Source organism: Lytechinus pictus, chromosome 7 (assembly GCF_037042905.1).
Source record: "Lytechinus pictus isolate F3 Inbred chromosome 7, Lp3.0, whole genome shotgun sequence".
NCBI classification, from domain to species: Eukaryota; Metazoa; Echinodermata; class Echinoidea; order Temnopleuroida; family Toxopneustidae; genus Lytechinus; species Lytechinus pictus.
Genome location: NC_087251.1, coordinates 13,127,329 through 13,151,666, shown reverse-complemented (window position 1 = coordinate 13,151,666; position 24,338 = coordinate 13,127,329). Strand labels below are relative to the sequence as shown.

The window sequence follows — 24,338 nt, the reverse complement described above, 5'->3', positions numbered from 1 at the left end:
AACTTGAGCTCTCTTTTATGAGATCCAATTTCTGATAAACTGATCATCACGGGAGGGGGTTTTCCCTGCTGAAACTTTTAGGCAAAATATCAGTCAATTTGATCACTAAACATTCAAATTCAACTTGATCACTTAACCTCCACCCTCATTCCGGGGTTCACACTTTTTCAATTCGAGACTTTCTTGAAACTAGATATTTATTAGATTTTTATTCATTCATTGACAGAAACATAATTTTCTTCGGCAAGTTTGAGAGGGAAATAATATTCCATAGTTCTGAGGATTCATTTTCATAGGTAATCATTTAGATAACAATGTTTATGATCTCTCGATGTCCACACTTCTCTATTCTCACTTGCACTTTCTGTCATCCTTTTTGTCAGTCTTCTTTTAGATGATTATTTGTCAATCTGTTCTATCTGCAATGACAATTAACCTTCATTCCCCATTTACAATATAATCCCATTTTCTGTTATTCTTACGAGTTTCTCAGTCCTTTACTTTCATATTCTAAAATATAACACTCAAAACTATCTTCTGCATCTGAAATCAACACTAGTAAGTTTTTCATCCATAGGCCTACCTATGATCATCAAATATTCTATTGGTATAAATATATCGAATGCAAATGAGTCCTTAAAACGTTTAGCTCCCTTCATTTGTTTGTTTAGTTACTTATCTATTTCTCTCTACACTATAAGACATGTCTATTTGATCTGAACAGCTCATATTTCCTTTCACCATCTGCAGGGGAATGGACCGATGTACATTTACTTCATTTTACGAAAACGTGGGGAATATGTGCACCATCTCAATGCATCAAAACATGAATTTTTAGTTGATGAATATTAATATGCCTAACTTTCAAACAATTTCTTAATGACAATCATTTTCTCGTGAGAAAAATATAGTTTGAGTCGTATAGATTGTAGATTAGTTTGAGTTTTTAATCTAAAATGTTTTGGGCATTAACCTTAACGGGTAGGTGTTTCATAAAGATGTTCGTAAGTTAAGAGCGACTTTAAGAACGACTGGTGATCCTTTCTTGTGGTAAATGGTAGATTCATTGGCGATGGTTTAGAGCGTAAAAATGATCACCAGTCACTCTTAAAGTTGCTCTTAACTTACGAACAGCTTTATGAAACGGACCCCCGGGGGTAGACCTATATCACGTTAATTTGAAGGAGTAGAAAATCCCAAATTAAATTGACAGAAATTAAATTATTATTAAACATAAATTGTAATGAAACAGGGTTTCATAAACATAAATTTAAAACAGCTGTATAAAAAAGTAACAAAATTTGCTTTAATGTAACGTTATATTCTATGGCATTGCCCATGAGGTGGCGCCATGGTACGGCATTGAATATGAAGTCTTCACGACTGAACGGTGTTTTCCAGCCGACTAAAATAATGAGAGAGAAAGAGGAAAAGAGAGAGGGGGAAAGAACCAAAGAGAGAGGGGGAGAGAGAAGAGCGAGAACCCAAGTTACGTTTATACTTTTTATTATGAGTGATGGTAAGAAATATAGGCTCAGTAATCTTCTTTTTGGAGAAACTTCTGATGGTAAGTGATATTCCTACTTTATCTGAATGTGTAGAAAGAGGGAATCAAACATTTATATGCCTACCTTTTTTTATGAAACTACTAGTATCAAATCGGTGGAAGATGACCCCGCACTACAGAACCAGTCTTTCATTTTCGTCAAAGTCCTTTATAATAATTGTATCATCACCTTCTTCTTCTTCTTCTTCTCTTATTCCATATAGGCGGATCCAGGGGGCCGGGCCCGAGGGGCCTGCCCCCCCCCCCTTATTGGCGGACTAAAAGAAAGAAAGGGGGAAAGAAAGAAAAAAAGAAAAAGAAGGGAAAAAGAGAGGAGAAAAAGAAGGGGAACGATAAGAGGAGGAAGACGAGTGGATAAAATAAGATGAGGGGATGACTTTGTAAAAAAGTTTTTAAAAAATTCTTGTCATAACACTATATAAAATTTTGGTGAGTTATGTATATCTCAATACTAATTTTTTAACAAACTACTTCAAATCCAAATTTCATAACAGTTTTTCAAAATTTCGGCTTGCGATTTGCGCTCGTATTGATTGTTTAAAATATATTAACTCATGCATCTTATTCATATTTACAAAAGTGCTTTAAATTTCCAGTTTTCAAGCCATAATATTAACAGATTTCGCGCTCTCATTAGGCTTATTTGATAGATAAATAAGATATTCATTTAATAATCAAACTGTCCCTTTTTCAGAATGGAATATCGACAAGTTCCATCTCGCACTTAGGAAGGGGAATAGAAAGATAGTCATCATTTTCATATGATGACACAATGTTCTTAGAATGTCCCAGTCCTATGTCAAAATTCAAAGTAATAATATTGAAAGCTTTTTTAACTGATCCATATCCACCTCAGAAGTTTCCTACAAAGTACATGAAATACAGAGCTTAAATTGACCCTTTTTCAGATCGGAATATCAAATATTTTTAGCTCGCGCTTCGCTCTCGCTTTATTGATTTTCATAATAAAAAGGGTATTTAGAATGCCCAGATTCTAGATCGCGCATTTTTATTTAGATACGCAGCTTGTTCTTTATCATTATCCAATATATCAAATATATTTTCTGCTCGCGCTTGCGCTCGCATTATTTATGTAGAAAAATTTCCAATTATTCATCATTTACATGATTTACAAAACATTAATAGAGTGTCCCATATTTAGGTATAAATCTCGAATTTTTCCGCTGGCGCTTCGCGCTCGCATCAATTGTTTAGTTATATACTTATCCTTATCACGATTACAAAAAGTGCTCAGGATTTCCATTCTTTAGGTAAAAATGTCAACATTTTCAGCTCGCGCTTCGCGCTCGCATTGTTTGATTGTTGAAATATGTAAGGTCTCCATGGCTAACTGCAAGCAGCCGTTAACAGATCCTTTTTTTTATCAGATCAAAAAGTATATTAAAAATTTCTGCTCGCGCTTCGCGCTCGCAGTAATGATTTAATTAGATACACATCTGGTTTATGATCACAGCATTGCCGCCCAGAATGTTTAATTTTATTGAAAAAAATACTTTAAATTTAAAAAAAAAAAATAGCTCGCGCTTCGCGCTCGCACTATTTAAATAAGGTATATAAGATTATCATATATTTATGTTGATTTATAAGAATAAAGCTTAGAAATGACTATTAGGACAACCCCTTCAAATAAACAAACAAAAATCAACTTAGAGCGGCCGATCGGGGAAAATATGGCTGAAAAAATTTCGCCCCCCCCCCCCCCATTGGCGAAGGCTTTTATTATTATTATTATTATCATCATCATCATCATTATTACTATTATTATTATCATTAATATTATTATCATCATCATCATCCTCATTATTATTATTATCTGGTTAGTATTAATTTATAAAGGAGGAGACTTGTATGGGCTATGCAATTTTGAGAAATGGAAAACATGCTGTTACAAATTTGAGTCACATTGTTTAAGCTTGTCACTCTAACAACTATTGTTTAAAGTTTTAAAGAAGTTGTTTACGTATTAAAACAAGTTGTTTGAAAATCAAACAATTTTTAAAAAGTTTAATTAATTTGTTGTTAGAGTGAAGGGCTTGAGCAAGTGTTTTTTTTTTTACTGTGAAAATGTCCGCTCTCGACACCACCTTTTTAAAATGATTTTGAAGCTTATTCAAGAAATAACGTAACTATGCGCCTATTTCCTTCTTCTCCTCTTTCTCTTTTATTTTATTCCTCTTCTTCTACGTCTTGTTCTGTTTTCTTCTTCTTCTTTTTTCTTCTTCTCCTTTTTTCCCCTTTCCTCTTTCTTATTTTTCTTTCTTTTTTTCTTCTTCTTCATCTTCATTCTTCTCTTCGTCTTCCTTTTGTTTATGTCTCACCGAAAAAAAGAAATATATTCATACATCACTTTCTCTAAGATATCATTCGATCGACTTTGAATGGAAATGGGATTTGTGAAAAATCAAATTACATGAAATCCGAGACTTAAGCTTCTTGTATCATCTAAAACTAAACAAAACCAATAATTACATAGACAAAACATATTACACTTTATTTCGTATAAAACAGAATTTATTCAAATCATTTCGGACAGGTACCCAAATATACAGATTAACGTGTAAACTTCATAATTGGAAGATCTCATAATTAAATACAATTTGTACATATCATTCTTCGTATAAGTTCATTTGCAGGTCTTATTTCTACACATAGCAAGAAAATAGTGACAACTTTTATTCAACTGGGCATTAAGGGTGGTGCGGGAATACAAAATGCAATATGAATAAAGAATACATTATTTTGTGAGATTTTATCTTCATTTTCTTTTGGCTGACAAAACAATATCAAAATTAGAATGTGAAATTCATTTATCAACTGTTTTTGTATCACTTTGATAATTTTATATGGGGCTACACCACGAAACCCCACCAATTATGCTCCTAATTTGCAAAATAGTATTTAAAATGCTAACAGATTAAATCATTTACAAATAAGACAAACGCACATCGATAAATTACATATTTTAGATGAGAACAATATAAAATAGTAGCGTTGTATAAAAATTACAACTTGTGAATTGCACATTTCGTTTTTTCCAAGAAAAAAGCAAAATATTATTGTACAAGCTCCAGCTCCAATTAACATTTACTTAAGTTGAACAAAATAAAAAAGAACTTTGCAGAAAATCACAATCTCACTTATCATCATTCGAATTTACAAACAAGACTCATTAAAACTTTGTGCATGCTTTTGATATCAATACTTTTTTTGCAAGTGCATTTTATCTTCTAAATTTGCGACACATTAAAACGTAAACATTAAATTTTACAACTGATATTTCGTTCAAGCATTTCTTGCGGCTATATTTAATGCCCATAAGTGTTTAATTTTTATTGATATCATTCATCAGCATTATTATATGAACAATCCAAAGTATTGAGTCGTATCCACAAGTAAAACCTTTGTATTCTGGCCAGATCATATGTAACAAAATTATTATTTTATGTGATACTCTCTATAGTATTGGATTTATTCAACAGCAGTACATACGTTCACAAATTGACACAAAACAGTCATTAATTACAAGGAATTTATGATTTAGGCACATATTTTACTACATATTTACTACGTTTGAATAGCTTTTATGCAGAGTTTGACAGCTCTCCACCAAAAATCAACTAGGTTTGTATTTAAAATCAAGGAAATTGTTAAATGTTATTTTAGTTAGCTCTGGATATTCATATGAATGACTAAAACAAACTTGGAAATGTTTTAACTGAAAATCTACATACCTTTTCGTATCAAAATATCAAAAATGCGGATTTTTTTTTTCTATCTTCATTGATCCAACAGATACTTTATAATGGTTGGAAATGAAAGGTATGATGCCATCTGTTTATTTAAATATTGCAAAGTTTAAACTCTTTCAACAAAGTTGAAATACAAATTATTGGCTCAAGAAGAAATCTCAATCGAATTTTGAAGAATCATTAGCATATTGATATCTTAAATAATAATAATAATGAAAATTCATATAACACACCAACAAAATTATAAACTGTATGTTTTCGTCACTGATCTTGAAAAGGGGGATAAAGAGGGCATAGGAATAGACTCCCCTTCCTTAAGATGATTAGCTAGAATAGGGTTTGAAACGGAATGTTGGCAAGAATAATTTTCATAATCAAAAGCAATAAATATAATCTTATTAGCAAAATTCATCGTCCATCTTAGTTATTAGTAATATATGAAATGATAAATGCATGATATAATCATATAAGTTATGCTGGACATACTATGATGTATTACATCGATTGAGTTCGAGTTTGGTATGAGTTGAAAAGAAAAATACATGAAATTGAATTTGTTCATCAAATCTGTTAATGATGCTGACTTGTCAACTTTCAGATATGAATAATACTAAGAAAATATTGACATATTAATGTTCAAGAACATCATTATGACATAGAGAGGAATGACGTCAGGGTATTGATGACTTTTCAGGTGACTTCATTTTATACCCTGAATGAAACAATAGGGCATGACACAGTATTGTCTTTTCAAGACTCCTCTCGATTCCTTTTACCTTGTTTTCTCCTTTTGTATTTGTTTTTATCACCTGAAATATCATAAAGGGTGATTGCCCCTGGTCTCATAGTTTTTTGTTTTTGTTTTTTACATTTATTGTAATCAACTCTTTTCTGTCCTTTGGTCTTTGGGCACACACTTTGGTCTAAGGGCAGCAGTTGTTGTAATCACTTAACAATAATAATATTGTATAGAACTGGTTCCAAAGTCAATCAAGGATATCCATGAAATAATCTGTTGAAGTTGATGTAAATAGTTTGGAATAAAGGTAGAATGAATGTTCTAGTCCATCATGTTTTTCATGCGGCAAAAAAGTTTATCATTTAAAAAGGTGGCGATAGTGCGGCAGTGTTGCTTCTGTCCCAGAGTAATTTCTTCTAAAGGAATTGCTTGCCACAATGATGAGTATAAAATGCCCAGATATACACCCAAATAACTGGAGCACAATAGTTAACTTTAATCCGTACACTGGTGTCTATCGGTGCATGGCACCAAATAACATGTTATTCACTCATGGGTTTTTTTTTATATCACCTAGACTTCATGTCACAGCTTAGTCTTATATGTATACACAAGAGTTTCTCTCCTTGGTATTTCAAATTCATCTTCCATGTCCACAAAATGAAAACACAAAAACTTCTTCCAAATGAGATGAACTGCAGCGTTTAGGTCCACAATGTACAACTATGGCAAGAGTTTCACGAATACAAATTGTTCTTGTTTAGTTCTGGGGACCATTCGCGATTGTTAGCATTTCTTAGCATTTTTCAGGAACGGTCAGAAGACACTTGGTCCTCCATGTTCTATACTCTGGCTTCCATGTTGATGTTAACATCATGTTTTCCGGCGCCATTTTGTAACCTAATTTCAGCTACTTCTACAGGTACATCTCTCGCTGGTGGACACGGAGGGACAGGGTTGTACACGTTCTTATGGTATTTTATTGCACCTCCTGCCACATTGTTTGACTGCATGGATCATGATAGGAAGGGGAATAGAAAAGGAAGAAGTGTTAATAATAATTTAAAATAAAGATCATAGCATCACCCTATAGGCCTTTATCACGACATCCATTGCACCAAATATCAAAGAACACTTTGCCATCATTGGTAACTTCCATAGAAACCATAATTTTAAATAAATGTTGAGCCTGTTTCCATAGTAATTGTAATTGTTGGTAAAGCTACCATAACAGTAAACTGTAGCTAAGCAATGGGGCTGAATTTTATCATTCTGAGGAAAGATAATAATAGATTCAGCACAAACTCTACAATTACTGTTAAAGATATCAGCAATCATGTTGAATAGCTTCTTAAAAATGATGTTGTCATTGTAAAATGAGTGGTTTGGCAATTAAGACCCTTTATTAATTTATCACAAATTTAGAATGAATTTTAAAAAAAAAGAAAAAAAAATGTACTTATAACTATAAATTTGAAACAGTATGATCGTACATTCTATTCCAACACTGCATGGTGTTATTGGTATGTAGTGAGACACCTTCCGAATAAGTAGTACATAAATCATATTATTCACTCTATAACCCACTATTTAACAGTGATTACTATGGTACCTACCGCATTTGTATTCTTGTCTTTTCTGCAATAAATCTGTTCTTTCCTTGATCTTCTTTTGTAGACCTAATATGGAAATGAAAAAAAAGAAGATTTAAAATGACATCATTCTGTTTAACTTACACTGAAATGATAAAGCAAATTTAGCTTAAAATGCTGTAAATCAAATAAACCTGAAAAGAATTTAATGTTTGCAGAGGTCAGCAATGGTAAAACAAATGATGGAAAATTATTTAATCATATACTATTTCGCTTAAAATTGTCAATATATTGACACGAATAGAATATCAAAATCAATTGTTTTTATCCCTGTAATAAAATGAATAATTTTAGTTTTATCCTTACCACTATAATTGCTATGCCAAAGAGAACTGCAAAGACCAGTATTGTACTGACAACAATACACACAATTAGCAATGTTGTACTAATGAACTGTTGACCCTCATCTTTATGAGTGATATTGTTAGCATGGTTGTCGCTATCTCGACGTTCGATGACCACCGTCCGAGAATTGATGGAATATGAGGCTTGGTTGTAGTGGAATGCATATGTACCTGTCACAAACTATGTAAAAAAAAAAAGGCAAAAGAATATTAATAACAGTAATTTTCATAAAATATCAAATGAGACTATTTCTCCTATTGACTATTCTCAATGGTCAAAAATATTATAATACTCTAATTTCTTTGTGATGAAAGGGTGTTTAATAGATTTTTTTGTGATAAATTCATCTGGAATAATACACTAAGTAACTCATTGAATACAATTTTCAAAGTATTATTAAATGACTTTCATTAGCTACATTTAGAAATATTTGAAAGCCACACTCCAGCCACCAATCGCAACACCACACACAATATAGTTTCCTGCATTCACATATAATATTGATTGAAAAAAAAAACATTACCATACATATATTTTTTAGTATTTGAATGAAAAAGTGTATGATATATGCACAATATTATGTAATTTTTGTAATACTGTTTTATGTTTTGCCATGTTATTGAACGCAGAAATAAATTCAATTAATCAATCCACCAGTACACATGTACATAGAAATGCAACATTTTCTTACCTGTCTTAACATATCTGCAGCAACGTTTTCTATATCAACCTCAGAGTCTAGTGTGTCTTGTAACTGGAACTGGACTTGAGCTGGATTTCCAGATACCTGAACAGTGAATGTTGGAAATCATAAGAGATTGTTTTGAGAGTATATTAATGTAATCGAATTATCATTGTTGAAAAATGGTCAGTGACAACCTAGGTCTTTGATTCATAGAAATAGACTATTCAATTTCTCATTAAAACTGTTCAGTGCAAAGTTATTGTAAACTCTGAAAGCAGTATCCATAGCTCAGAGTGAAAATTAAATGAAGGTCTGTGTAAATCAACACAATTAAGCACGAAGTCATATTTATTCTCTCTTAAACAGTAATTAATATTCACAAATATTCAATATTTTCTAATCAAGGAAAATAAATGATTTAGTTTAATAAACATAAAAAAGTTTATACACAGTAAAATTTATTCATTTAGTGAAATGACTAGAGTTTCAAGATAATTCAAGCTTGAGAGCATCTGAGAGGCCACGTATATTACTCAAACTCAAAGACTATGTGTATACAGTAATGTAAGGAATCACTTAGAATTTGGGAAAATGTATATCTATACTCAATGAACAATGATTTGAATAAGTAGCCAATACTGTAAATTACAGTCTTAAGAACAACATCAGACAGTGCTCTGATTGGTGTTCTGACCAAGGACCAGACCTTAAAGGAGAATGAAACTCTTGGAGCAAGTTAGCTTTTGTGAAAGCAGAAAAATCAAAGAATAAGATCAACAAAACTTTGAGAAAAATAGGACTAGCAATAAAAGAGTTATGAGCATTTGAATGTCGAGATCACTAATGCTATGGAGATCCTCCCATTGGCAATGCGACCAAGATCTGTGATGTCACACACGTACAACTCTCCCATTTGGACACTGAAAATATACCCCAAAACATCTCTTTTTGCTCATTCTAATCATATGACAAACGATTCATCAATGATATAATGTTGTGAAACCTCTGTACTTGTCATCTCATAAAGAGAACACCTCACCTTGTGATAGACTCTATAAAAGTGAGAATATAAGTGAAATAAGTACTAAAGTAATGAGGGAGTTGTATGTGTGTGATATCACAGATCTTGGTCGCATTGCCGTTGGGAGGATCTACATGGCACTAGTGATCTCAATATTCGAATGCTCATAACTTTCTCATTATTCATTCAATCTTCCTCAAACTTTCAACAATATGTTTCTTTGATTTTTCTCTTTGATATGGATTCAGCTGGTTTCAAGGGTTTCATTCTCCTTTAAATATTCAAGTGAATTGTATTACAATTTTTGAATTATTATATGAAAGGAGAATGTCAGTTGGAAGAATTTAAATGTTTATTAATAGAACTGACAAAAAAATGCACTATGAACTTTGGGCATAACATCAAATAGTGTTCAAATACTAGGAATAATCTATTATTATACACTGTTTAAAAAACTGTGATTTTACAGGAAAAAAAGAAGATTTTGCAGAAAGCAATAACAGAATCATTCTGTAAATTCATAAAACAGGAATTTTCTGCAATTTAACAGAACAGGTCTGTTTAAATAGGGTGTTTTATTCAAGGAAATTTGTCAGATTCCATACACCAAATACCAATTTCCTGTAAGATTACGCAATCTGGTAAGATTACAGGTGTTCTCGAGACTCTGCTGCAGGAACTTCTTTTATTTTAATGATAACTTTTCTAAAAGTGTAGCACAAATGAGTGTTAAACGACACCACATGGTGTACTTTCATTATCGCTGTTTTACAGTGATAGAACCATGAAATAATAGAGAAATTGAATTTACCGTAAGTACTTGAATCATGTTGACATTGATATCAAAATATTCAGCAATGTCTTCTTTGAGTGTACTGTAAAATGAGAAGAAATATTGGGGTTAATTAAGTCAATGTTATAAATTCCTCTGTGTCATCGTATATAGACACTGGTTGTGAAATTTTAACACCATAATATTGTAGAAGTGTTAGAAGATATTAGTCAAAATTTGACTCTTTTCCACGTGGTCCTACTGTTAATACAAGGGTAGCTCCAAAGCAAATTCTTATACTTGCTACTAGACTTTGCTACTCTAGATGACGCCTATATATCATATTCAACCGTCAAGAGTGCAGAGATATTTATGAGAAACTGTAAAGGAAATTAATAAGCAAAATTGACCCCCCCCAAAAAAAAAAAAAAAAAAAGTTTGTGGAACTTAAGCTTTTTCTATATCATTCAATTTGTTTAGCATTTCTAAATCATTCAGGAAGTTTACTTAATTTTTTATTCTGAAATGAAAAGGGATGTATGAGGAAGTCTTGAACTATTCATATTATGATACAAATGGATGATATTGTAATAAACTGTGAAAAAGATCTTTTAAAAATTTAAATAGAATATTTCGCTTTATACCATAAATGATTTTCCCAACCGATTTTTTTTTTTTTTTTATTATTTCATGACATCATTTTGTCAAAATATGATTCATGATGGTTTTCATGAAAGCCCTCTCCTGGCTGCTATCGCTTCAAGCACCTTTGTGCTTATAATAGCTGGCCCCTTTATTTTCCCGAACTCAGTACATCACATGCTTATGTATGATTTAATTATCAGTCTTTTCTGTATTATTTATAATGTATCTCTTCAATTGTCACATTTAAATTGTATTCATTTATGTGTTTGGTATTATGTGAACATGTTGATTTATCATTGATTTATGATAAAAATGCAGAAACTCCTGCAAAAAAATAAAAACACACAAATACTCACTTTGAAAATTCCTCCTCATCATCATCATTTTCATTAGAATTGGTATTTGCAAAGGCAAATGAAACCATGAATTCACTGTAACCGTAGAAAACAGAAGATAGGAGATAATATTCATTTTGCAAACATGGCTGAACAAAATGTCTTTCATATCAAGATTAAAGAGTTGTTGTGGATGATTTTTTGATACAGTGTAATATCTTACACCATGGATATGTTTATGAATTTTTTAAATAAAAATAACTCCTTTTTTGGGATTGACAACACGAATAATCAATTTGGAGCAATGATTTTTAACATAAGATGTTATTTCAAATGTTTAAGTATCTAAAACGTATACAAAGTCGACATTATAATGAACTGAGTACATTCCTGGTTGATTTAAACATTTTTTTTTATATTTTGGGGGTTGTGTTTTGAGAAAGAACAACTGTAATTTGTAAAAATGTGATGTACTTACCCGCAAAATTTGTCTGTACAGTGCCATGAACCTTGCTGACAATGACTATGTACAGAAACAAATGAAACATGATTATTGCTATATTCTAAACATAGTTGTAATTTCGCACTTTATTTATGGACCACTGTTTCCAAAAAGTTTTTAAAAATCTTTTCAACTTACATCTCAATTTTAATTTGTATGCCAATAATACATATAGGTCAATACTTAGGTAAACATCAAATAAATTATATTGAGAATCATAATAAACTTGTACAAGTTACTTTGTTACAAAAATCTGACACGAAAAAAAGGCTGTCAACCTTTCATTATTTTTGTTTTTATTTTTTACAGGGATGGGGGCATAAAATCATTGTTTGTATGGCCCTATAGTGTCCTTCATAATTGGTTTCAGCACAGAAAAAAAGTGATAGAATATGACCTGAGTTGGCCAGTTGTAAGTTAATGCAACAGTTCCCTTTTCATCTATAATGCCCGTCTCACACTATGCGATTCATTGCGATCCAAATTTCAAATTAATTGTGATAACATTTGATATGGATATTCCAACTAATAAAATATTACGGATCAGAGTTCAGAATAGTGGTAGGACTACTGAAATCGATTTTCAGTCCAGTTAGAGCCTCCCTGAATGAATAAAAACATTTTCACTTCCAAATCGTAATGACGTTATCATCTGCTGCGATTTGAGGCCTATTTGGAATTTATTCCGACCATAGGGCTTGCCGCAAAGTAAAAATATGATTTTAGTTTTCCTAACAAAATGACAAACCTTAAATAATTTTTTTTTTACTTATTTGAACTTTCATATTTAATGCAAAGTGCGGTTTCTTGAAAAATCGTGTCGCACCGGATCGCACAATGTGAGACGGGCTTTAGTGTAAGCCTATAGTCATGGTGAATAAAACTTAACTTACCACATATTACAATCTTCCTTTCTTTCACTGCCTTCTTGATATGTTACACCTTCAAAAGTACAGACTGCTACAAAAGAATTGTAAAAATTGTACTATTGAATGATTATCTAATCAAATCATTAAATCTGTTATTACCATAATAATACTCTAAGGAATAAGTAAGGTGCTGGCGGTTTCTAAGATGGATATCATATTCTGTTGATTAAAATGTGTTTGTTGATTACTGTATATAAAAGCTTTTTGTCAAGTATTCATTTCCAATTTATGAAATGTGGATAAACACTATGCTACATTAATTTATTTAAATTAATGTATACCCTTAAGTAATAATAAATCTACACCTACTACATAAGTAGCAATGGGAACCAGACAAACCGGAACAAATTGTTTCTTTCTTACAAAATATGGAACAGATTACATACAGATTTTAATACCACTAAGAAATTATCATATTTTTTGTTACCATTATTTTTACCTACCCTGTACGTCTCATTTGTAGTACATAGGAGATTTCATGCACTTAAAAAGAAGGAAAATTCGTGGAGAGAAAGACAGGACTTACCATGAAGAACAATTTCACATTGTTTTCCTCTATAACCTTTCTGACAGATGCAATTATATTCTGCAAGAGCGCCCCCTACAGCCTCACAAGTTCCTCCATTATCACAAGGGTTGCTTGTGCATGGTGCTGTGAAATTGTGAGAAAAGGAAATTACCGTTGTAATTTAAAAATAAAGTCTTATGAAGCAAAGAGAGAAAGAATGAGCTAGGAAAGAGAGAATAGACAGGTAGACAGACAGGCAGAGATCGAGAGGAGAGAGATACTGAGACCAAGAAAGAAGGGAAGGGTCCAATCATAAAAAAAAATTCCACAGCTCACATTCATATTTAACTGCGGTTTTATAATAGACACAAATTCCCTCCTTGTTGAGAGTGGTTTACAATGGATAGAATACATACTGTGATGGTTGAAATGATAATATTTACTTACATATTACAGCTATTTCACACGTTGGTCCCTCGAATCCTTGATCGCATAAGCATTGGTAACCGGTTGACGCCGTGTCGTTGGGTTGACAAGTCCCACCATTGAGACACGGATCTTCGGAACATGGAGCTGAAGAAAGATTTTAGATAATAAATAAATACAATACAAGTGTGACACGATTAATGTCAGTAATTGCTGATACAATTAATTGTTTCCATACTTTATTTACGATAATTCAAAACTTTAAGTATATTACAATAACTGACATTCTGACACGATTGTCACAATAACGAGGATATACATGGAATATAAAAAGTATGATTTTTTTCTAATATTTTATACTGCTGAAACTCAAGTCCTTTGATATATTGTTCATTACAATTTATCAACTACACAAAAATTCACTTCATATTTTGGTATTGAAGAGTAGATAAAAATTTTCGCATTACATTACATATAACAATTATAAAGAGGATAATATTTGCTTACAGATAACATATACTTCACACGTTAGTCCCTCAAATCCTTGATCGCATAAGCATTGGTAACCGGTTGACGCAGTTTCATCTGGCTGACAAGTAGCACCGTTGAGACACGGTTCCTTCGAACACGGGGCTATATGGGAGAAATTTGAGATAAATAGTTTCTTTAGATCTTTCTACTACAATTGTTGACTTTCTTAATTATCACGTGAATGTAATTTACTTCAATCTTCTGTAGTTATGTTGTTTCACCTTCACTAAAGGAATGTGTGGTATTGTGTAACAACTTTACAAAGAATCACACAACATTCATTGCCGCCAATATTTTTTGAATAAATTTGACATTTTCAAAATCGCTTGATGGAGGTTAAAAATTGAATCAGAGATAACGGTCGGTTAACTGTCGCAGTATTGTAGAAAGCTAAGGGACTTCTGATACATTTAGTGAAAGGCAGCTATATTTCAAAGAATTATCAAAATTGTTACCATTATAAACTTACGTATCATATTTTCACACAATAATCCTTGGTAATTTTCTGTGCATTCACAAGTGAAGCCAAGAGGGGTGCTCTGGTTGTGCACGCAGGTTGCACCATGTTGACAAGGTTCTTTCACACATGGCGCTACATAAGAAAGCGGATTAAAATATCATCGAAAATTATAAGTATTATTCACATATGGCGCTAAATCAGAGGCGAGACGATCGTATAAACATTAAATGCATCCATTCCAATAAAGATTTTTACTTGTAAAGCGTCAATATTCTCTAATTGCCTAATCTTAATCACTATAGTTGGAGCTTTATCTTAAATATGCTGAGGTAATTATACATGTACTTTAAATATAGAAATATGCATTCCTGTTTTGCTTTTTTGTGCGTTGTGTTTGAATTCGATTATCATGATTATTATCACTCAAGACCGCCATGCTGATATAACAGGATATTTATGGTGCTTTGTTCGAAAACGATTACTCAGTTATGGTTAATTATTAAAAAGGATGCAGGGGGCGGATACAAATTCATTAACCACGGTCTAAAGTTTACCGCGAACTGTCACTTATTATATATTGCCTCCTTGAATACCCAATTAATCTTCCGTTTACAGGTTGATAAGCAGTTTAATTCTCTAGAGATTTCGTTCAACAAGCACTTTCACTTTCACGTAATATATGGTTTTCATTAACTATTTCAAAATATAAAATCGGTTACATGTATACTGCAATACATGATCTAACTTATCATAATATGAATGTTTATATCTTGAGCCAGGAATGATGCAAAATTTATACCGATGCATTTATGTTTGTTAAAGTAATACATATAAAATTGTAATGTTGTTATGTATTAAAATGGTAATGTTGGCCTTTCCTCCCTGTAATAATAAATTCACACAAGAAGAAGTGACATAAATAAGGTCTATTAAGCTGCACTAATTTTGAATACACGATGGGAAATCATATCGAGCGTGTGATAATTACTTTAATATGATTGAATGGGTCAGTTAAAGATTAGAAAACAACGTGCTTCCTCTTTCGACTGATTTAAGCAATGATATGTTTGTACCATCATACGAGCAAGGCTCATTAGACTGTTCAGGTCACTTGATAGTCTATGTGAGTTGTTTTTTCCTTATTATCTAACGGATGACAACTTCATTTTGAACCTATAGATTCCCCAAAGTGGTAACATTGTATTTCATGTAAGTTATCTTTTTAATATAAAAAATATATATTTTTAATATCCAATCATTATCAACATTAGTGACCTCCCAAGGGGTGATGGAATCCACGAACGTTTACATGCATTTTAAAGTAAGTATTATTCATCCGGTTTTTTTGTTTTTGTTATATGACACTATAGTTATACTTGAGCAAAGTTTTAAACCGTTTGGGATAAGTGAGGAAAATGTCATGTACACAGTGCCCCTAGATATTATAAAGTAATAAATGTCAATACAATATAATTTCTTACACATTATTCAAAGTGACAAATCTAGATACCATTAGATATCACAGAGCATAATGCTCCAATATACAAATACTATAGCATCCTAAATTACAGCTATATTCATGTATTTTTTTTATATATATCAAGCAATCTACAAGAAAGACTAAACAGGCTAATACTAGGTATGTTTAATTAACCGTTCTCCAAAATCATTTAAGAAAAGGGATTTATTCATTCAAAAGATCATATCCATAATAAATGAATAAATAAATAGAGGAACGTTCAAGATATAAATAACCAGCTTTGAATTTGAACGATTAATAAAACCGTAATAAATAATCAACAAACATATTGTTACTCTTCGTGTGTTTATTCGATCCAATTCTTTGAATCAATCAACTAAATTATGTAAACGAAATACTTTAAAACAGATTTCAATTTCTGTGCAAAGGTATTGACGTGCTGAAAGATCGTTAAAAGACATACCAAACGGGAACATTTGCAACCATTAACGATATATGCCTAGCTAAGAAGGTTCGAGGACGGCGCCATGTTGGGAGTGGGAGGGCTGAATGTCCCCTTTAATTTTTGTAAGTAATAAAAAAACTGAAAAGGGGAGGAGAGAAACAAAATACGGGAACAAAATAAAGAAGGGTATTAAGAGTGTGCATGAACCTATTATAATAGCCCTTTTTAATGAGAGAAAAGGAAAATTGGCATTCAGGTTGTCGTCACCACCCCCCCCCCCCCAACCTGGCGCCACCTCTGGCAAGGGTTAGTATACCAAACTCACACATGCATACGAAACCACTATCCAGTGTTAAATCTTCAATACAAGTAGCAGATGCATTGCAAGGCAAGCTATCACAGGGAGCTGAAATGGCAGGCACAAGAAGAGGAAAAACGTCAAAAGCTTTTTTTCTTATATTCACACGTTCACTCATCTTTTCTGTTCTTACAGCCATTAGCACGCAAGACAATAATAATTCTGATAGTAAAATCTATGGAAATATACTATGTATATGGCTAACTGACATTTGTTTGATAGTAATGGGACAAGGTAACATGCTAACAAGATTGAATATTATCATGATTATATTATTTCATTCCTGAATTGGAAAGTACGTTAATGACGCGACGTGTAAGCCTTCATATAATAACGATATAAAAACCCTATTTTTATATAAAAGAAACTCTATAAAGGAACTAAAAGAAATAGTGACAAACACCATTATGACGATGCAACCAAATAGGCTACAATGAATTTCATTAATAATAATAGATTTTTTTTCGTCTTTTCAATGGAAAATGTTGTAATCTAAACAATAATTTCAAAGTTTAAGAAAGACTTCAATGAAATTACTAACAAGTAATCCAAAGCTACACCTGCCATGTAATCGGCTAAAGGAGAAACTTCAAGTTTTGGTGCATTTCACAAAACAAGAATATTAGTATATGCTACCAAAATAGGAGAAAGATGAAGAGGGTTGCTACATCTTTATAGGACAATGCATATCAATCATTGTACGGTTTAGGAAACAAAACTGCAAGGTTCCAATATGTGGGACAGAGATAAAACAAATGCTCACCGAAAGGGCCGCATGATTTTGGTAAAAATAACCAAAAGAACATGCATGATTTGAAATAAGAAAAAGCTGTTCCCAATTCCCGCCACGGCAAACTGTCTTAAATATGTATTTATGTATAGGAGAGATTTGACACGCTAACTTACATAACAAAAATATGTCACATTGCAAGCCACTATAATAGGGAGGGCAAATGCACGACGCTGTTTGATCACGTGACTTCTCACAAGTGCCGCCATTTTGGCATGTAATGGTCTGACATACATCTGTAGCTCATGAAAGATTAGACAAAGGAGCTGAGTTAGGAGATTAAGAACAAAATATTTCAATGCATGGTACCGAAGAAATCCAGGTTATATTAGTCAATAACATGATAATTACTATAGTTACATAGTTACATGTATTCGGTAATAAAAATTTGAAATAAAAAGTACAAATATCAGTGAGTATAGTGATAACGGTGATGATTTGATGGTGATGATGATGATGATGATGATGATGACGATGATGATGATAATGATGATGATGTAATGGATTTCAGTTTTATGTTTATGTGTGACTACAAAATATATAATATCCATTCGCAAAAAGAAATTGATGACGTACCTGTTACTACTTTGATAATAATAATCATTGTATCATATATAATTATATGTAGTGTATCGTGATTGATTTAATCCCTGATTTGAAATCGTAATTATACCCCCATACAGCAAACCAATCGTATGACCATGTATTATGATATATAAGTATTTAATAATTATTCATCAGAGATAGATTACGTTTCTGACATCAATATATGAAACATTAATTATTTGTTAGTTATACTCTAGGTTCAACAATTAGATTGAAAGGGATCAAGAAGATCACGGAAATCAATAAGAGTGTCAATATACCAGTCGAAGGCGTTACTGTATTTCGAATAAAAATGGAGGGGGTTGATTGTGCGCGGTACAGCTGGGGAAAACTAGAATTTTAGATTATTCAATATGATTTCGCTTTCGATTAGTACGTTGAGGTATTGTTGAGAGGATCATGTACAGTGAAAAGCCATCGATTGCGGCCCGAGGCACAAAACAGGATTGTGTCTTTTGGAACTAATTCACATTCATTAACCTCTTTCTATCACCGTATCAGATTTATTGGACAATGATAATTGTGTGTATGGCACTCAACGTTCTTGATAAGGGTCGATCCATTGTCAACACAATAGTTTGCCCCTCCCATCCTTTACCTCATCACAACGTACCGGCGCCTCCGATATTTGAAAAAAAAAATCAGAATTTCTGGTAAGTTTTTGAAATGTTCCCCCACACCCTACGTTCGAACTAACAGGGACGCCTTTGACTGATGTCAGCAAGGCAGATTTACATCCAAGTGCAAGGTGTTAGTTAGTTCATACAACCATCTTTGTCATCGGTCCATGCAACGGCCTGTGCACTAATCTACCATATCTAACATTAGCACTACTGGTTTCTGAGCCAGCCAGCAAGGCATGTGATGTCATCGAGCCTCTCTTACCTGTGTCAATCTCACAGTGCTGGCCTTGGAATCCAGGCATGCAATAACACAGAGCTGCCCCTCCGAACGAGAAACACGTGCCTCCATTCAGACACATGTTCGCCACCGATCGGCAAGGATCGTCTCCTGGGTTTGATGGCGAATGACAGCATATGAGGTAATTGAAATTGGGGAAGCGCACGGGAGGGAAATTGGAAAAGGGGTGGTTTTCACAAAAGCCCCTCTCAAAATTTCCAACAGATCTGCTTGTTACGAGCTGGACCCGAGCTCTGAGAGTCAACATGAAATGAACTACGAATTGTTCGCATCTTTCACGAGTTACTTCCAAGGCTTGTCACGATTTGTCCCGAATTAACTTGGGTCCAGACTCGGCACCCAGATGCCTTTGGTATGAGAGAAACTTTTGAGAGAAGGGTAAAGCATCATGACACTGTATAAATTGTGACGACGGCTTCTACTATATCTAATAAGCTCACATTAAATCTCATGCACACAACACTATTCACGTCAGTCTATCTTGGCGATCAGTACATATCATACAAACTGCACTAAACATCAAGAACATTCAACTACATGAAAATGGTATACAATACAAGGGAATGTTTACAGAAGTGGTAAAGTGCATACATGTGTACTGCGATACTAGCTGGTAACAACAGGTTAAGTTGGTGCAACTGAACATCTAGAAGCGGGACAACAATAATAACTAGTGCAATTTTGCAGGGTGTGATTTCTGTGTAACCCAACTTTTGAGCTTCATGAGTTTCAATGTGTATACGAACTGTGAATCAAAACATTAAATCCGTATTCATCGAAAAGTGTACTGTTGCATATTATTTATTAATCAAGATTCATTTTCAAAGGTATGCCTAATGTAGTGTCAAAAATATTTCCTGGTCGATAAAAACAATTAAAAAATTACATCCTAAAAATTACTTTGTATTTTGTTCATATTTCGGAGAATTGCCTTTTAATCATCAAAACTGAATGACTCACTACAAAATGCACTGTTACAGGTTAAAAGAACATCCCAGATGAAAAGATATGTTATGTATTCAATATATTTAGTATATTTTAAATCATTGTTGCAAACAAAGGGGACCAACTTCTCTATCAATTTCAGGATTATAAGATAAAAGAATACAGAAATAAGGAACACTCACAACAATCGATAACTTACTTTCAATAACAATATCACATGTTTCTCCTTCGTAGTTTGGCAAGCACTCGCACGTGTAGTAAGGCTTCGTATTTTTCGTCGAGCAAGTACCTCCGTTTTGACAAGGGCTAGGGCTGGCACAAGGAGCTAGGATGGATTATTGGAAAGATTGATAATATAACGCAATGTGTGGTATATTAACATATAAGTTAATACGGGTTTAAGACATATCTAAATTATATAAGCTAGACTGAACACTCCATTAGAATGTGGAGTAAATTACTTGTTTAGTATATAAGTTAAATCCTTGTTGTCCTATGAAAATACGACACCATTGGAATACAGTGACTATAAAATTAGCACCTCTTCAAATTAGACCACTTACCATTATCATCGTTATTGAATTATTATGTTATTTTACATTGATATTTCATAACAAAATTTTCCTTTCTTTGGAAAGAATAAACTGACAACTGTGTTCTCCCAATAATGTTAATAGAAGTGTCGTGATATAAGGTAGCGGTACAGGGATTTCCCCCCTTTTATGTTCTCTGGTATAGGGGCATCCTAGATTATTTCATGTTTGGAAATAAGACAATATACTATTGAATTTATCATTCGGTTTTACTAACTATCGCAATTGCCATGATAAAAATTTGGTTAACCCTCCAACAGTAGTACCTTGCAAATGATATGCTAAATTTTACAACAAAGAGTTTTGGACAATTTCATCCATACCTTCACACCGGTATCCCCCATCTTCATTGATGCAGACTGTCCCGTTGGTGCAGGGGTTCGGGCCCCTCTCTCCGTTGCACTCATTCACATCTATCTCACATGCTGTCCCCCTCCAACCTCCGGGGCACATACATGTGAAACGGTCCGAAGCTGAACTCACACAGGCACCGTGAGCGCAGGGATTATCATCACATACAGACGCTAATGTAAGATAAACGAAAGAGAACCGTTCACACTCTAAAGCAAAAACTGGTTATATTTTACTAAAAATCAATATTGTAAAAGTCCAAGCAACTTCAAAGAAACGTTAAGACGATTTGTGCCAAGATAAATAATTGTTGTAGCAGAATTAACAAAAATGATAAGGAACAATACAATCAAGTTTTATGAGCATTAGGATCGTATGTAATACAGAATAAGGTAAATACTCATTAAAGTAGTGCCGATTTTCTGTGGGATCCATTTATTCAAGTAAGTTGGAGATAAGTCCAGGGATTGTAAAATAGTAAATACATCAATCAATGAATGAAGAAATCAATATTACTTATTTTTCAGGTTTTTTTTCAATTTCTTGAAACACCATATTTGGGCAATCACTCCCTACTTCCTGTAGAGTAATAAACAAAAGTGTACAAGGGACAGTTTTTAAATAGTCGTGAGCAAGTGAAGCAAGATCTTTCAAATTGAAAATACAATTTGTGACAGATATTAACATTTAATATCTAGAAAATGGTTTCATATTTTTCCCTTTCCTCTTTCTTTCACTTTTTTCCCACAGTTTTGTTGTTCTCTGTCGTGGAACTTTTGGGGCTATTGCCTCCAAGCCCCCATACCAGTGTATTCTATAATTAAGATTTACCTGTATTTGATACTGGTATTTCACATCTAAGTCCTGTGAAATCATTGGTACATCGACACTGGAATGCTGAGGTATATTCGATACAGGTGCCTCCATTCTCACACGGATGGCTAGCACATGGAGGCAGCACAGCGGCGGCTATGGGAGTTCACATCAAAATGAGATGGGCAAAATTAATCAATGACTTTAAGAGTTATTATCCTTTACCAGTACTTTGGTCAAAATTAGGGACTTCTGGTAAAGTGTCTAGTGGAATAGTAATATCAGAAACGCCCCCAGTCGCAAGATATTTAGCAAATCGTTAAATCTTATGCTACTGGAAGATTATAATTAATTTGGCATGGTAAATACTGCCTGAAAACAAATAATTATATATAAAGATTTTGTGAATAATTAAGATATTTTTTCTTGTAAATAGTGTAAATATGTTCACTAAAAATGATCGCAATTTTCTGCAACAGTAATAAGTAGAATTAGTACTGAATTTGATGTACAATATAGAGATTTAGTTAAAATTATTGTTTTTAAGTATTATAATGACATTATTTGGGGCTAACCTCGATTAGCATCTTGCTATTATGTTAGCTCCAATTACCAAATGTTTTGTTTATATGTGATGTACTATTCCATGTTATTGTACCTGACAGTGATATTTGGTAATAAATTCAATTCAATTCAATAGTTATAACCAAGTATAATGATGACTACTGCGCTTAAAAATAGTTTAATGGTTAAGACAATACGAGACAATAAAGAAAACAATTTTTAAAGCAACAAGACTTGAGAACTACACTTGCTAAGGTAAGTATGAAATACATGGGGTTGTGGGCCTTTAATTAGAGAAAAAACAAATGTACAAGAACATCTTCAACCTATTTAAGACTAGATATATATGTAAATACGTTACAATTACCTACAAATATTTTTTTCAATTAAAGATGTTCCGAAATCATATTGTTATAGACAGTTCTTTACATAATGAATATCGAAACGAATGTATTATTATTCTATTTTGATTCAAAGCAAGAATAGTTTCGAATACATTAGGATAAATGGCATGCATGGTGACAATCCTATCAACTGAGAAGATGCAAAAATGTGATAAACTTGCCACGAGAAAAACTAATCAAATTCCCAGCAAAAATTGTCTCCGCGTAGATCATTTAAATGATAAATGCTCGATTTTCGATTAGATTTAAAAGGGAATTTAATTAAGACACCGTCAAGCTCCTTTTGTTGCTCAAAAGTGAAAGAAAACTTTCCCATTTATATTGAAAATGCAATTTAAAATGTTCAAGCCATATTAGTGCAAAGATTTGCCCGAGGAGGGGTAACTCACGTGTACTGGTTGAAGTGACTGTGTGGAATGTTGCAAAGAGAAACGTGATACAAAGTATACATAATGTGTTAGTTTGTGACGTCATGATGATCTACCCAGGTGTGTGAACGACTCGCCTTGCGTCCAAATATATTCCTCCCGTTTTAAGAATGCAGAATAAACCTGGATGAGAGACAGAATGAGAAAGACATTTAGTAAGTACATAACGTAATAATCTATCCCAGGGCCGAGTAATGCAATATATTTGAACAGAACGATTAACTGATATAAATTTTGAAATCTCACGTGGGCCGTAGCATAAATACTAAAGTATTTAAGCATCAATGGTAAAATTGATTTGTAATCAATCGGATTTCCATGGTGAATTTCAAGCAGATTTATTTAAAGCAACACAATTTTGTGAGTGACATGCAATAATCTATGAAATACTGAAGAAATATTTACGAAGGTAAGACCAATTTATGTTTTTTTCCTCAGTGTAATGATGAAATTAATATTTTGAATATGGATCTAGAGCAAACATCAAATATGATTTTCACCTTGCAAGCCAATTTATTTTTCAATTGGGTTTTAAAAAATCAGAACGGCAAAAGAAAGGTCAACATAGTATAAAAGTGTGTAATAACATGCAGTAAGGTACCATGTGGATATCAAAGGGACCAAAAAACACGATGTTTATAATACAGCAAGATATCAATAACTGTGAGCTTAAATATTGATCCTGCCCGGTGCAAACGAATCTAATTACGTTGGTTACTGCATTAATTGGCGACCATTCTATCAGAACAAGCT

General features: G+C 32.9%; 1 protein-coding gene across 10 annotated transcripts; it reads right to left on the bottom strand.

The window, feature by feature from the left end:
• Positions 1-4,053: 4,053 nt before the first annotated feature.
• On the bottom strand, positions 4,054-23,709 carry LOC129264932 (fibropellin-1-like). 10 transcript variants are annotated; one of them, XM_054902896.2, is made up of 19 exons: positions 23,547-23,709; positions 22,208-22,345; positions 21,349-21,549; positions 20,632-20,757; positions 19,452-19,577; positions 18,077-18,196; positions 17,138-17,218; positions 14,897-15,019; positions 14,404-14,529; positions 13,918-14,043; positions 13,489-13,614; positions 12,927-12,993; positions 12,010-12,054; positions 11,553-11,627; positions 10,591-10,654; positions 8,765-8,860; positions 8,035-8,253; positions 7,693-7,755; positions 4,054-7,083 (listed from the first exon to the last, which is right to left on the bottom strand). In XM_054902896.2, the coding sequence occupies exons 1-19, from the start codon at positions 23,629-23,631 to the stop codon at positions 6,919-6,921; spliced, it is 2,172 nt and encodes a 723-aa protein (XP_054758871.2). In that variant the 5' UTR covers positions 23,632-23,709; the 3' UTR covers positions 4,054-6,918. The 10 variants fall into 10 exon arrangements, with proteins under 10 accessions (XP_054758871.2, XP_054758872.2, XP_054758873.2 ...); XM_054902897.2 differs by having other exon boundaries at positions 12,927-12,990; XM_054902898.2 differs by lacking the exon at positions 17,138-17,218.
• Between the last annotated feature and the right edge of the window lie 629 nt (positions 23,710-24,338).

What these genes read in the sequence shown, in the direction of transcription:
- LOC129264932 (XM_054902896.2), bottom strand. Translation starts at nt 23,631, where the DNA reads ATGACGTCACAAACTAACACATTATGTATACTTTGTATCACGTTTCTC. An exon ending in ACATGATTCAAGTACTTACG is followed by an intron (nt 8,861 to 10,590) that starts GTAAATTCAATT and finishes TTCACTGTTCAG; the next exon opens with GTATCTGGAAATCCAGCTCA. An exon ending in AAGACAAGAATACAAATGCG is followed by an intron (nt 7,084 to 7,692) that starts GTAGGTACCATA and finishes TGATCCATGCAG; the next exon opens with TCAAACAATGTGGCAGGAGG.